At 43.5% G+C, this 15,712-nt stretch overlaps 1 protein-coding gene across 1 annotated transcript; it reads right to left on the reverse strand.

The window, feature by feature from the left end:
• Positions 1-95: 95 nt before the first annotated feature.
• On the reverse strand, positions 96-13,911 carry STX12 (syntaxin 12). The gene is made up of 9 exons (XM_053964337.1): positions 13,762-13,911; positions 10,290-10,359; positions 8,391-8,490; positions 6,478-6,615; positions 5,558-5,601; positions 3,691-3,796; positions 3,162-3,234; positions 2,917-2,999; positions 96-1,548 (listed from the first exon to the last, which is right to left on the reverse strand). Exons 1-9 carry the CDS (start codon positions 13,868-13,870, stop codon positions 1,459-1,461), a joined length of 813 nt encoding a protein of 270 aa, XP_053820312.1. The 5' UTR covers positions 13,871-13,911; the 3' UTR covers positions 96-1,458.
• Between the last annotated feature and the right edge of the window lie 1,801 nt (positions 13,912-15,712).

Genomic DNA, 15,712 nt, shown 5'->3' on the forward strand with positions numbered 1-15,712 from the left:
AGCTGCAAGAAACACTACTGTGCTGATGTAAAGTCCTCTACTCTGCAAACACACCTGTGCCAATGTGTAAACTGCAAGAGAAATGAGCTCTGACAGAGGCTTTTAAAAGTGTTTATTGATGATTATTGGATGGAATGACGGCGCAATAGTGCAAACCACTGTGCAATTGGGAGAACACTCCCTTCCCAGCTTTCATGTTTACTTTATTATAGACGAGACATGGAATAAGGATTAAATACAAAATGGGTCAGTATGCTGCATTTACCATCCCCACTGGGCTTTGGACAGATTACTGTTCCCTCAGTGCATGTCAGTTCAGAGCTACATTGAAGTGGGGAGTGGCTGCTTGTTCTGCCCAACCCTATGAGCTGGAACCAGCAATCCTTTTCATTTGCACACACATCCCCAGTCTGAAAATCCTAGCACTTCACTCAGCCAGTTTCTGCACTTTCTATTTCATAAAGATTTGAAAATACCAAATGTTCACAAGCCACACATAATATTTACTAGAACACCACAAGTGAGCTTCAAGAGCACTTCTTCAGAATCAAGATTTCTGCTAACACTCTTCACTAATGTTGCTAGCTTGTAAACTTAGGTGCCCACTTCCTCATTTTTAAGTGTTTTTTCCCGGAAGCTTCTAAAAACAGTTAGGAGTGAGCAGCTTTTATATTTAGTGCTTGAGTCAGCATTGGAAGAGACTTATCTGTCCACTAGCAAGCGACCAACTAGTTAGTCTAAGGAGATTGCACTGTTAGATTTAAGTCAAAGAACATTCTGTCCTCAAGTGATGCATTTTGTGAAAAAAAAAAAAAAAAAACCCAAAAAAAACCCAACCACACCCAAAAAAATTAAACACAGTTATGAGTCTCAAGGCTAAACTGACCAGCATGTAGAGGTTCAAATCATCATCCACACATACCCTCCTTGCCTCTCAAATCTGTGATGACATCCTTTTCTTCAAGAGAATCTAGAACCAGAGCCACTTGGAGACAATAAAACCATGGGGCAGATACTGGAGACTTTAGAAACTGCTGGATTTACATAATGTGACTTGGTGGTGGGCTCTCTTTGAATGTCATTCTCATTCCAGTCCAACAAAGTTACCTACACGTACAAAATGTTGAAGTTGTGCGACTTGTCAAAAACAAGACATCTCCAATTATTCATCACATTTCAGCATACAGCTGGGACAGGGAAGAACACATTACAGAAAGCAAAACCACAAGATTTTAGTTACATAAAACAATATAATTTGTATATAAACTGATAAATACTGTCTCCATGGTTCACTAATTCCAAATACTAGTTATCTGCACGTTAGTTGCTAATATCTATTATTAGAAGTAGTTCCAACTTGTGCTCTCTCAGGGTGGTCAATTAATCTCCGAGACTAGTCAGCCTGTTTGCTCTGACAGAAAAAATCTCAGCTGTGACACTGGGTTCCATGGGAAGATTTCATTTTACCTTCCAGATAATGAGTCCTATGATTATACAGACCACAGCAAGGCCAAGAATCAGGATACAGATCTTCTTGCGGGATTTCTTCTAATAAGAGAAGAAAAAAGAAGCCACTGACACAAGAACACTTGAGGAGAAAGCAAGGCTACCATTCATGTTACTAACTTGGGTGAACAAGAGCACTTGGTACCCCCACAGTTATTAGAGAGAAGTAACCAGTGTAGAGTGAACACTTTCACATGTTCCTTAAACTCCATGATTCTACAGATGAATGTTTTTAATTTTAGGAGTGCAGTGGTCTAAGAGATGCAGTTAAGTCCAAATGTGACAGGTTTTGCTTCTCTTAAGGAATATACAAACCTCAGAGAAGGCCAAACCTTTCTAGCTATTTAGATTTTTTTCCTAATCAAACTCCTAAGCAGTTCTCACATACAATCTTCCTTTGGCCACTTGGGCTTGGTGTTGCATTTCTACAATTTAAATGATTTCATGTACAGTTACTGAACTTGGATTTTATAGCTTTGCTCACTTTATTCATCACAGGAAACTACAGTCCATCCATATACACCAAATATTTTTAATTTGGCATCTAAGGATTTGAGGGTAGCTATATATAACCACTTCTTTCTCCATCCAGGAAAAAAAACCCCATGCAAAACATGTCCAACAGCTCCAAAACTTAGATTTATAAATACCTCAGAACTTTGGCAAGGAAGCCATGGAGAGACAGACTACTACTACATGCTGCCAGATGGTAAAAGCAACATTCCCACCCTTGCACTCAACAGCATTGGAGTTTTATTGCCCTCCAGTACCTCCCACTTAAGAGCTTGGAAGAGTCCAGTATTTTCTTGTGTAAGTCCCAGCAGTAATAGGACTGACTAAAGCAGAACCCTTACCCCTTCACAGAAACTGGACCTAGAGGGACAAGGATGGTGAAAGGAACCTACAGGAAACACTGGCTACCACACAGCAGTGAGAGCCACTGCAAGAGATTTGATGGAGCACAAACTATGGGATAGAAATTCAGCAGCTGGACAGGAGTGCTGCAAATCCTGGTCACCAGAGGTACCAGACCCGAGTCTGGGCATAGATTTTTGCACGTCAGTGTCTTGGCTGATATGTTTAAAAGTTGGAAACAGTATCAGAATTTGTTCTTGTTTCTTCTACTAACTCCTAACAAAAACAAAGACAGGTAAACACTTAGGCTTGTAGAGTGTGAAGGGCCAGACTCTATTTCTACTCTTTTACTCTAAAGTAGAAGGTGAATTTCAATACCATGTTTTTGACTCGAATGCTTTATATACTCCTTGCAGGCAATTCTGAATGAATGCCAGCTTGCATGAGCTGGTTTTAATAAGCAGTCTGGTGTGCTGCAGTCCTCAGTGTCTTGCTCTGCCTGTTTCATTAGTGCTCAACCATCCACTGACAATCAAGCGAGCACACAGAATTTACCTGATAATAGGCAGCTCTCTGTAACTGCTCACTGGCTCTTTCCACATGGACTTCTGCACTTTCCACATTTGCCTCTATGCTATCTATGGAAAAAACAGGAGAACTCATTGCAAAATATTTCAGAGCTTCAGTGTTTATAGCCAAAAAATACAATACTTTTAATGCAAAATACTGAAAAATTTAATCCATAACTGGCAAAACAGGTAACTGAACCAAGAAAAAACTTATTATCCAAATGCACTTACCAATCATATCTCCTTGGTCGTGAATCATCATGGCTAAATCCTTAAATATCTGATTGACATCCAAAATGTCTGCCTGAAGACAACAGTTTAACAAGTTACAATGAACACTGGGTACAATATTTTCTAATCCTCACTCTTAGTACTTCTTCTGACCATCACTCAAAGGGTCAGAATAGGCACCAGCATTCTCTGACTGAGGTAACTTGATATTACCACCTGTGCAACTTGGGATTAACATGGGAGCCTACAGTGCTCCAGCTACTGAATATTTGTTTCATCACACCAGCAATTAGCACAGTATGAACACTGTAACATGAATTGCTCCTGCCATATCTGAAGGATCACCAGTCAACACTGAGGGAAAATATATCTCCTTCAACAGGAGCAGGGAGATTATCTTGGCATCAGTCCTCTCTATGAGGAACTCTATTCCTCCACCATCAGCTCTCCTCAGCCCATCCCATTAATTAACACTGCATCCTTTGCTTTATCTCCCAGTGCTATTAACTGTGCAGGATTGACTGGTCACCTCTAATTGCCTGATTGCAGTTTCTCTTTCTTTAATGAGTTCAAGGTCCTGTTCAGTTATTGCCACATCTTCTTCCTGAGACTGCATCTGATTCCAATCTTCACCACTGGAAAGAGAGGGAAAGTCAGTGTTTCTCTGAGCATAGGTACTTCCATGCTGCATTTTATGGCAAAATGAGTTAAAAGTTGAAGACTTCCCTATAGAACAACCCCCAGGTTGAACAACTGAAAAAAGGGACAGATCAGGCAATGTGAAGACACTGGAAAGCAGTTACATGCATAGCACACCTGTTCTAGAATATAACAGTTATCTACAGCATTTTAGAAGAAACTGTCTATTTCAGTTCTGCTTAAAAAAAAAAATACTTGTACCTTCCCTGCTTCTTATCATCTCTCCAAAATGGAGAAATCAGGGTGAAAGTTCTGATAGAGAGCAGCCTGCAAGCACATTAACAGAACAGAAGAACACCTGAAAAGCATCTGGACTCAAAGACTCTTGCCTATCTGGCATTTGGAGATAAGACTGAAGTGTTTTAGTATTTTAATTCATTACTCTAGTAGCAACTTTGAATTAAATTACACACCAGAAGAGATATCAAAACTCAAGTAATTCTGCATCCCAGTCTACCTCTCTCCTGATGAGATGGTTCTTCACAACTGCTACAGAAGTTACATCAATTAGAGTGGAGCCAGCATCTATAATACAAAGCTACCTCTATGTTCAGCTTAAAATGTTCTTCAAGGGCAACATCTCCATCTTTTCAATAGAGAAGTGTGCCAGAAAACATTGTATCAATCCAGTGTTTGGTACAACACTAAGTAGTAAGTTTTAAAGTCTTAAAAGTGCCTAAAGAAATGAAAAAAACTACATGAATAGGTCGGACGCAGCTGACCATTCCAGTAATTCAGCTCTGAGATGACCATAGGGTTTGCAAATCTCAAAAGCAGAAGTTTCTGACACATGACACACATGAACAGCTTTGACTGTGGAATAGCTGCTGTGTGCCATCATCTCTTATCTCTGGGTCCCACTGCTTTAGTGTGCAAGCCTTCAAACCCATCCCAGCACCTGCATAACTGAGCACCTGGGGCTTCACCCCTGGCTCAGAGTGAAAGCCCAGGGCTAACGAAGGGACAGTACCAAGCAGCTGAGCAGATGAAGGACAGTTTGCAGAGGGAGGATGAGACAGGTAAGCAAGGTCTCGATTCAGAAAGTGAAAGGATTTATACAGACACGGCCAATAGATTTCAGCCCAGTTGACACATTAATCACAGATACTTCTGGAGGGGCTCAGGCTCTCTTTACCACACTGCAGAGTTGATGTGACATTTTACAAAGCCATCTACCACACAGGCACACTGTTACTGCAGAAGCAGTACAACTGACAGGTGACAGTAATGCTGTCTTGTGCACATTCCAGGATTAGTTTGCCAGTGCACAGTGTGCAGGACTTCTGAATTTCAGGCAGCCTCATCTGCCATTCTGCTGTAACTCCAACTGGGCTGCTAGAAAACATCCAAACCCATGATATAAATATGCAGCTCTCTGTGCAAAGAGTCACAGTGAGTGAAATCCTGTCTGGTAATCTTCTGTTTACAAGCCAGAATACCAGGAGCTCCAGCTGCCACATCCTAAGGGCACTACTATTCCCCTCAGGGTAGTAATCACACAATCTGTCCTTAAGGAGGATAAAATACTGTCATATGCAGATTTTACATAGTAGATTAATGTGCTGTAATAGTTGCTTTTCAACTCTTTTTGCTTTGCATTCAGCCAGCAGAGCCTGGCCCAAGTTACAGTAATACATCACACCATAAAAACTTAAGTTATATGTAGTGAAAACCTCAGGAGTATAAGAAGTTATTACCTATCAAATGAAACAAGCTGTTCTTCTCTGAACCGCTCATCAGCCTGGAAAAGATAAATGAGTCACTACTCTCACAGACCACCAGGACCATGCACAAAATCACCAGCAGTATCTTGAAGACCAAGGCACATACTGTCCAGAGAGTTCTTGGAGATGCCACTGTCACTGCAGCCCTCAGATTTAGCTCAGGTTATGCAAGACTAGTTTTAGCTTCATCTCTAGATTTAATTTTTAGATCAGATTGTCTCTGCAAATCAGAGGCAACTGAATGATCAAAAGCAGCCAGTCCATGTACTTGGATCAGCTGTCAATGTTCGTAACCTCCTTTCCCAACACGAAGCAAAAATTTAAGAGCATCATCCAATGGATAAATGTGTTCCCTTGCAGAAATTAAGAATGCATACCTAGCAGAAAGTCCTGAGGCAAGAGGAGAGAAATGTTTTCACTGGCCCTTTTATTATGAATTCTTAGTAGCCACAGGGGTTTGTCAAAACATAACAGTGAACATACATTGGAGATATTAGCAGGACAGAAATTATAAGAATATAAAGCAACTCAGTATGAGATTTGAGATGTAATTTAAGGTGTGGTAAGCTTCCTTCTGAAGTCTTACATTTTACAGCATAGGACAGGCATGAAGTGAAGAGCAGCCTACAATACTTTGCTAGTCACTATGCTTTGACTCCCCATCTCATCTTCTGCAACATTTGCAACTACCAGGATTCCTTCTCTCCTCTACACTGGAGTACACTGAAATGAGAGATTACTTCCAACATCTGGAATGGAAAACTACTGCACCAAGGCCTCAGCTTCACTCAGTAAGGTGTCAGTAAACAGGTATGAGGTTGGAAGGCAAATACAAGATCTCTCAGAAGACTCACAGTTCACTGTATCACTCCAAAATTCCCATAAATACTTACAGAAATACGGGAGCCAGCTCTTGCCCTTGCTACAGTCTCTTTTTCCTTCTCTGACACTCGCCTCTGTACTGCCTGGAAATTGTTTAAGGCGGTGGAGAAGTCATTCATTAATCTTTCTTTCTGAAGCCTCTGTTGGCGCTGAGGAATCAAAACACAAACAAGAGTTTAGACATTCCCATTCATTATAAAGTGACTGTCAAGACTCTTAAAAACCATCACAACAACAACAATGAACTGGCATTCAGTGATCTTTTGGTGCCAGTGGGCTGGGGTGCTGGACAGAACAAGAAGCCCACCACATTTTAATTCCTTACACCAATGCCCATGCATTGCCAACTGCAGGACAGCTTTGTGCAACAAGACCCTCCAATTTAATCTAGTTCTAAAGTCTGAGGTACACCACTACTTTTATTCTAATTACATTCCAGTAATTCACCACATTTAACTACATACCTTTCAGTTAAATACAATGCCTTTTCCCTCCGTTCCTTCACTTAGCTAACCTCACAGTACTTAACAAAACACACACAAATTCACACTTTAATCACAAAAACAGGAAGCCCCACACTTCCAGAACTAAAGATAACACCCAATGTCCCAGTCTCCTAAGCTGTCTCTCCCAATCATGCCACACTACAAGCCTGTTGTTTTTAGATCAGATAACATCCTTAGTCCTGATAACTATTTCAGTTTATCTTTTCTTCAAATACATTAGTTGCAATAATCCTTTTCATCCTCATTTTACAATGTCAATTTATTTAGCCTCCACAGGACATCTGAGGAGTGCTGTGACATTCCAGCAATGGGAAATAAGAAATTGTGAAAAAGCTGGTCCCAAAGACAACATTAGATCAGTTTTTATGTTTTCTGATTGAGAGATTTGCAACAGCTGGCTCAAATTGTGGGATTTCCAGGACTGCAATTCTGCAATGAGCTTGTACCAATTCAACAATCATCTCAAGGAAAAAAACATTTTCAACTATATTTTTGCTATAACAAGCCACTACAGCAGCCTCATAATACACTGAAGCTTCCAACTGAACCCTCTGGAAGCAACAAGTCTTCTTCCAGAGCAGATCCTCAGCATACTGATACCAGCTTCTGCAGATTTTGACTGAATTTTCCCTGGGCTGCATTCAGTGAGATGCACATGACAGGATTTTGTTCATCACAGAAGATTAACAGAAAAATATTTGCTGAACAAACCAGCAAAGCATGGCCATGCTTCCAACTGGCATATAAACCTTCAATACAGAATTAGACCAAGACAACATCTGCTGACCCACATCCCCAGATCATCCTACAACAGCACCCCAAAAGCAGGCAGTGGTAGATGGACACTAGCAGCAGAGGACTGTCCCTTCCCTTTCCCACATGGAGCAGGAATTACTATTTGGTAAGAGAAAATCATAATCTTTGCCTCATCATATTTTGCTTTACTCAAATATAAGCAAAGTGAGTCAGCTTCCCCCCCTCCACCACTAATAAATCACATGCAAGGGAAAGCTTTCTGGCATGCTCACATTTCATACCGATAGGTAGTTTCCTCTGAATTCTTATCCTAAAACACTACCTTGCACCACCAGGCACTTTGTAAACAAGATTATTTTTCAGAAATTTACTCAGAAAACCAGTCTTGCGTACTGAGTTCTCCCCAAACATTTCGGGCCTCTTATTCTCATGCGGGGAAGTTTTATACCTATTTGCTCCTAGGAAACATGGTTTTCCCAGGGTCATATAAGCAGCCAGGATGCAGCCAGCTTACAGAGTTTCTCTACTTCATCATCATCCTTCATTGCAAAAGGCTGCTGTCTCTTCAGCTGTGCCAGTTCAGGCTTTGTGACAGTGTGGTCTACCCTAGTTTCATGAAATGAGTGATCTAGAAATATGTCCAGAAAGTTCTACCTGCCTACCTGTTCAGAAGCAGACAGGGGAAGTGGCAGAGACCCCAACTCCTTTAGATATTCATTGGTCTCTTTGGCAAGGCAGTTTGCAGAGTGCTGCAGCTGTTGTCTGAAACAGAAGTTCAAAAGCAGTTACACAAGATCTACCTAAAAAGCAGCCACTGAGCATTTTAGCATCCAGAATAATGACTAAATAGGGGTTCTGAGATCACACAGCTTACAGTAGGTTTTTTTCAACCTAAAGGATCAGAGATGTACTTTGATTTTTTAAAATCAACTTGACTCTGGACTACATTTTAAAAAAAATATTCAAATAATTTCTTTGCTCCTGCTAACTAGTATAATTCAGTAGCTTAAAAAAATATCTTTTTCTCCAATGGCATAAGAGAGAAACAACTTTATTGAGTGAACATAATCTCACTTTTACGGTGAATTCCTTATGGTACCAATTAGTAACTAACTCTTGACAACCACCAACTCCATTGGTTAAATGTACATTTGATAAAAGTACAGGGACTCTGATACAAAATTCTTCATTTTTGTGAAAAACAGTGATCAGAAAGAAGAACAATCCAGGAATTGCAAGGCTTTCCCTTAAGCCTTTATGTTTTCCAACAACATTGCAATATGAAGCTATTGTTGTGAAGAATCTAATACTATTATACAAATCCTATACTGTAAACTAGGAAGAAAAAATACTAAAACCAGAAGCAATTTCTTTTGCATTCAACAGGTACAGGACGCTTAAGTGAAAGTCGCTTACTTGGCCCAATGGACACACAATCAAGGCATTCAGGCTCCATTATTGTATAAGCTGTATATGTAAACTAAACAAAGCATCCATGCATTTTGGCAAGTTGGTATGGCAGCTGACAATTTGTGGGGTGCAGCCACTCTCACCCCAAAGAGGAGAGATTATGCAGTGACGTTAAATGGGAAGGCATTTGTTTGGTCACCAGTGATTAATTCTTTAATCTACCGATTAAATAGAGATTGAGTCAACTGAGCAGCTCAAGGAAACAAATCCCTTTCTCTCCCAATTGGACTCTGATCTCATCCTTCAAATCTGGTATGTGTATCTTCCATCACAAGTCATGATCTTATCAAAAAATTGCTATTATAAAAACCAGGATAATTGTGCATTCAGAGATTCAAGGTACTGTCACATGAAGAGAGAGTGAAAGAATGTACTTTTAAGTTTTCTTTGATGACCTCAGAAATTATTCCTTCCATAATGTGCTATTTATGTTCTACAAGTTTGTAAAAGATGCACAGACACAGAGAGCCCCTGTAGAGACTCTGCAGGGGTCAGTTTGAATTACAGCTGTTTAAATGTCTTCTACATTGTGCCCCACTGGCACATTCTTCTTCTGAAATTACATCTGACATATTGTATACAAATGTCATGTATGACATTTTGTCTGCCATATATGATTGCTAATCTTTCTACTGACTAAATCCATCTGTACTACAAGCTCCTTTTTCTCCATTTATGGGGCTCCCTGACTGTTTTTCCTTACTGGTGTCATGGGAGCACCAAATACCTGGTATGGCATTCATTTCTTCTGAACCATGTGTGAAGCTAGTATGAGTGCTCCTCAGAGGACAGCTAATGCTAATGAATGGCTGAGGGTACTAGTACTTTTAAAAGAAAACATTAAAAAATTATACAGAAGAACAACATAGGAAGAACTGTTCAAATCCAGCAGTTTTGAATGGCTTCTCCAGAGTCGTGCAGAAACACCTTAATTTGTCCAGTAAACTATTTAATGCAGCTAGTAATTCTGGGTTTGCAGGACTGTATTAAATTTATCTAATAAAGCATCTCCCCAAAGCAAGTAACCCACTATCCCTAAGAACACAGACAGAAGGAACATCTATACAAATGTTTGCTCATTTAATACTCACAAATTTTCCTGAAGCTTGCTGGAATCCTGCTTGGTTCCCAGCTGGCTCATCAAATTCTTTATTTGAGCAGCTGAAGATAAAGAGATCACAAGATGAGTTAGTAAGACAACTTCAAGCATTTTATTCCTTCTTGAATGTATTCTTTTAGCTTTCCCCAAAAGAAAGCTAAAAGCTAACTTTATCTTAATATCTGACTTAACTTAATAAAGCAACACTTACATTCTTTGCTTTAAATATATACAAGTATCTTATGGGTGGATGCCAAGAGGATGGGGCCAGACTTCTCTCACTGGTGTCCAGAGAAAGGACACAGGACACCAGCCACAACTGAAACATTGGAAGTTCCATCTATATATGATGAAAAATTCATTTGTTGAGAGGGTGACAGTGCCCTGGAACAGGCTGCCTACAGAAGCTGTGGATTCTCCTTCCCTGGAGATATTCAAACACTGCCTGGATGCTCTCCGGCACAACCTGCTCAGGGGAACCTGCTTTAGCAGGGGCTGGGCCAGGTGATCTCCAGGGATCCCTTCCAAACCCAACAGTTCTGGGGTTCTGTGAAATGCAAAATCCCCACCTATACATGACCCAGCCTAACAAACTAACTTTCAGAAGAGAAAGTGATAGTGAGGCATAGATACCCTCAAGAGAAGTCAGTGGACCTGACAGCTTGTGCACTCCTTTTCCTCAGCCTTTTTAGACCAACTAACAGAGCTGTTTCTACCAGCCTTGCTATTTCAGTATTTTAGGCTATCAGAAAAACTGCTGCAGAAAAACTTCATTATGCTGTGTTGCCACTTTTACATTATTTTAAATTACTTCAATTATTAGTGCTCTGTTAAAAAAAAATGAAAAGAAAATGCCAAGTGTTGCTATTAGTTTCAAAACCCCCTGACCTAGACCTGAATTTTTCTACTCATGATAGTCCAAAGCTTTCACAATACCGGCACAAACAATCTTTCAAGAACAGATAGCAATGTGCACCTCACAGTTTGCCTTTGTCAATTTGAAATCATGTTGTAGCACATAGAGGTATTTTTGACCTCCTTCTCCCTTATCTCTGATGTTCTCCCACTATTTTCTTTGTGTAGGCACTCATGATCATGAAACCACACAATGAATAACATCAAACCATTCACCTACCTGAAAACCAAGTACATTTTCTCTCCCCAGTCCCTCTACCTTAGAATTCTTTTCTGACAGATCAAGAAGCTGATCCACTATATTCTGCAGCAGCACAGATTTTATCATTACTAAAGTGCTGGGCTCAGCACTTACAACAGCAGTACAAAGATTGATTGTCCCAAATCAATCATGAATTCTATGCTATTGCATCATGCAGCGAGAGGCAAGACCAAGGAGAATCACCTTAATACAGTTCCACAGGCAAGTGAATTGAACTGAATTATCCCGTGAGTTTAACAAGAGTTTCTTCCAATTCAGAGACACCCCCCTGTGTAACTTCTGCTTGCAGCCTGGAGTCTCTGCAGTTGATTAAATGTGTTGCTGGAGAAGCATCACATCCCTACAATGGCCACTTCTTTTAAAGGGATGTCCAATGGCTTACAACAAGGGCAGCTCAGCTAAGACTGCAATACGAGTTAATCAGTAATTAGCCAGTAATTAGCTTTTACATCCTCCAAGTGTATTCTCACCTAGAATTTCAGACTTCTGTTAGTTTATACAGCGAGGAGTTGGTTGGCAACTCCTCATATACTGAGCTTGGGTTCCAGCAAGCAAGTCTGCACATATTTCACAGCTCTGTCAGACACAGGAAGGTCAGAAAAATTCATAGTCAAGCTGGTGACAAACGGCACAAGGACTGCACTCTGAGTGCGGATGCTGAGGACTTGGCAAACAGCATTTGTGCCATAATGTCCAGACATTCTGTGACTTCTTTCTCTCTGCATGGGGAGATTCTTGCACAGCCCCATTTCCAGGCCAGGCAATGTCTGTCCTGCCCTGAGCTAGATTCAGCAGTTCGCTTTGCTTAGTTTCTCTCAGCCAACAGCAACATGCACAGTCTACACAAAATGAGAATAAAGTGTCTAGGAAATGGAAGGAAGAGGCTGGAGCTCTTTATTCTTTGGATAGTGGATATGCACCAACACACAGAGCCCCTCAGTCAACAGCTTTCCATCTCCAAGCCCTTTTGTAGAGCCTTCCACATACTCACTATCTGACAGCTACAATTTCTTGAAACACTTCAATCTCTCCTCTAGCTGCAAGTCTGCTACATTACCTGAGCAAACAACAGTTTTGCCAGCTCAGGCCACCAGTTTTCTGTACATTTTGTGTGAAATGCTCACTCCAGAGACTCCCCAAAGAAGTGACTAATACTCAGCAGTGCATACTGTTTGCCTGCTCCTTCCCTTACAGGGGAAGAAGAAACGAGGACAGCCTTAAGGCTTCAATATATCTTCTCTTGGCTTGAATGGAAAGCTTTTATATAGTGTGTAATAAAGTTAACATTAAGTCAGATGTTCTGTGTGTTCCCACCCACCTCAATAAAACTGTAGGGCTATTTGTTTAACTTGAGATAGCAGTGCATGGAGATAGGATGGCTGCAGGTCATGAGACAGCAGAAGCCTGCCCCATGAGAGAGAGAAGCTGAGCTGCTTAGAACAGGAGGCTCAAAGAAATCCCGTGGAAGGAAGAAGGAAGGAGTGTAAAGGAAAAAATAAAAAGGGGAAAAAAAACTCAACAAGCCATGCTATTTGGCCAGCAATTCAGCAATGTCTACCCCAAGGAGAAATGAACATGACTGAGCAAAGCATTTCCAGTAACATAAATATGTTTGTGTCATCAGAGAAGTCACGAGCTTTCTGAGGAACCAACATGTTCAACTGATCTAGCATGGGCACTTGAACAATTAATGTATTTTTTAGCAAAGCCTGTACCCTTAGGAAGGATTATATCAAAGACTCTCCTGGATGTGACTGCTTTAAGGAGCAGCAATTCAGCGATCAGTACTGAGATTTCTACGATCATCATACAACACCGGTAACTTTCTCTAATGACAAGGAAAGTGCAACACTGTCCTCAGGGACATCCTGCCCGGGAGCAGGACACTGCCAGCACAGCGAGGGGGAAACCCGCACGCTCCCACGCCCATTCGAGATCCCTGGGACAGCAGCTGCTCCCGAGCCCGGTGACACCCCGGGCTCCTGCTGCCCCCGGAGCCCCTCACTGAGGGCACCCGACGCCAGCGAGCGGCCGGACTGCCCGAGGTGCCAGTGCCTTGGGGGCAGAGGGGGCTCGGTGACAGGGACAAACACCCACCGAGAGCGCCCGCAGTGTTCACCCCGCTCTGCAGCCGGGCTGGGCATCACCGCGCCCGGTGCCTGCCGTGTGCCCGGCCCGGGAGAGCCCGGCTTGGAGGCTCTGCCCACCCCGGCTCCCACCGCACCCTCGCGCTTCCGGCCCCGGGGCGCTGCCGAGCCGCCCCGTCCCTCCCCGGCCGCACACTCACTGTACTGCGCAATGCGCTGCACGTTGCCGCTGCATGTCTGGATGATGCCGCCGAAGTCCCGGGGCGGCGGCGCCCCGGGGCCGCGCGGGTCCAGCGGCCCGTACGACATGGCCGGGCCGGAGCGAGCGCGGGCCCCGCTGACAGCGCCCGCCCGCGCCGCGCCTGCGCGGCCGCCGCGCCTGCGCGCTGGGGGCGGCCGGCGTGAGGCGGGAGAGCAGCGGCGTGAGGAGCGGCGGGGGGTGCGGGCGCGGCTGGAGCGTCTCCAGCCCCACCGTCCGCCCAGCACTGCCGCTGTAACCCCTCAACCGCTAAAACGTCAGCCAGCGCCACATCCCACCGCCTCCTGAACACCTCCAGGAGTGGTGACTCCACCATCTCCCTGGGCAGCCCCTTCACTGGGAGAACGGTTTTTCTGATATCTCATGTGAATCTCCACTGTCTCTGCTCAAGGCCATTTCCTCCTGTCCTCTCACTGCAGGCGCAAGAGAAGAGACCAGTACCCACCTCACTACAATCTCTTCTTGGGGACCTGTAGAGAGCTATGTGATCCCCCTGAGCCTCCTCGAGACTAAGCAAACCCACTTCTTCGTAAGACATGTTTTTCTAGAACCTTCACAAGCCTTGTTGCCCTTCTCTGGACACTCTCCAGCACCTACATGTCCATTTTGGAGTGAGGGGCCCAGAACTGAACGCAGTGCTCGCAGTGTGGCCTCGCCAAGGCTGAGTGCAGGCGCCTGGCCTGACCCCTGCCAGGACAGCCCGAGTTGTAGGCAGTGGCAGACTGGGTCTGGGAGAAATCCTGCACCGTTCAGAATTTTAGGAGAAATCCTGCACCATTTGGAATTTTAGGAGAAATCCTGCACCATTCGGAATTTTAGGAGAAATCCTGCACTGTTCGGAATTTTAGCAGGTGGCAGCCCACTCAGGGCCACAGGCTCCTGGACACGAACACTGCTCCTTTCCCTGTAAAAATAAACTCACCCCACAGTGTGTTGATGTCCGTTCAGAGGAGGTGTTTAGCACTGCCAAGGCAGCCTGAGTTATTGGTGGTGGCAGCTTTGCTCTGGGAGACATCCTGTGCCATTTGGAATTTTAGGAGGTGGCAGCACACTCAGGGCACAGCCCCTGAACATGAACGCTGACCCTTTTCCATGGGAAACAAAACCCACCACCCCAGGTTCCTGATGACAGTTTGCAGGAGGTGCTTGGCACTGCCAGGACAGCCCGAGTTGGAGGTGGTGGCAGGCTGGGTCTGGGACACATCCTGCGCTGTTCAGAATTTTAGGAGGTTGCAGCCCAGCAGAGGCACTTCCCTGGCCCTGCTGGGTTCTTGATCCAGGGAAAAGGAGCCCTGCCAGGGTGAGGGCTGCTGTGACAGCCTGGCCTGGGGTGAGGAAGAGCCATGCTTCCAATACTGTGCAATCCCACCAGCAATAATGTAAATGCTTGCAAATAATGAGTAAAGGAATATAAGGGAAGAACCCTTTCTGCTCCCTGCTGCAGGAGTTGGAGTATTTTAAGGAAAGTACATCCAATCTTTGAATAAAAAAACTGGGGTCGTGCCCTGTATGATCTTAAGAAGTCAGTGTATGTGTGTGTAAAGAGTGTAAATATTTCTTTAAGAAATGCTTGGTACAACAAACAATTTCTAATTTCAGAAGCATCCACACCAGGTCAAAATGATGGTAAATAGGGAGCAGGGCCATGGATGAAACTTGTGTAATAAAGTAAGAGAAGGCTTCAGGGTGATCTTATTGTGACCTTCCAGTGCCTGAAGGGGCTCCAGGAAAGTTGGAGAGGGATTTTGGACAGGGGATGGAGGGACAGGACAAAGGGGAATGGCTTCCCACTGTCAGAGGGCAGCGGTAGATGGGATATTAGGAAGAAATTCTTCCCTGTGAGGGTGGTGAGGCCCTGGAAAGGAAACTTTCCCATCTGCCCACCCAGATGC

This window comes from Vidua chalybeata, chromosome 25 (genome assembly GCF_026979565.1).
Source record: "Vidua chalybeata isolate OUT-0048 chromosome 25, bVidCha1 merged haplotype, whole genome shotgun sequence".
NCBI lineage: Eukaryota > Metazoa > Chordata > Aves > Passeriformes > Viduidae > Vidua > Vidua chalybeata.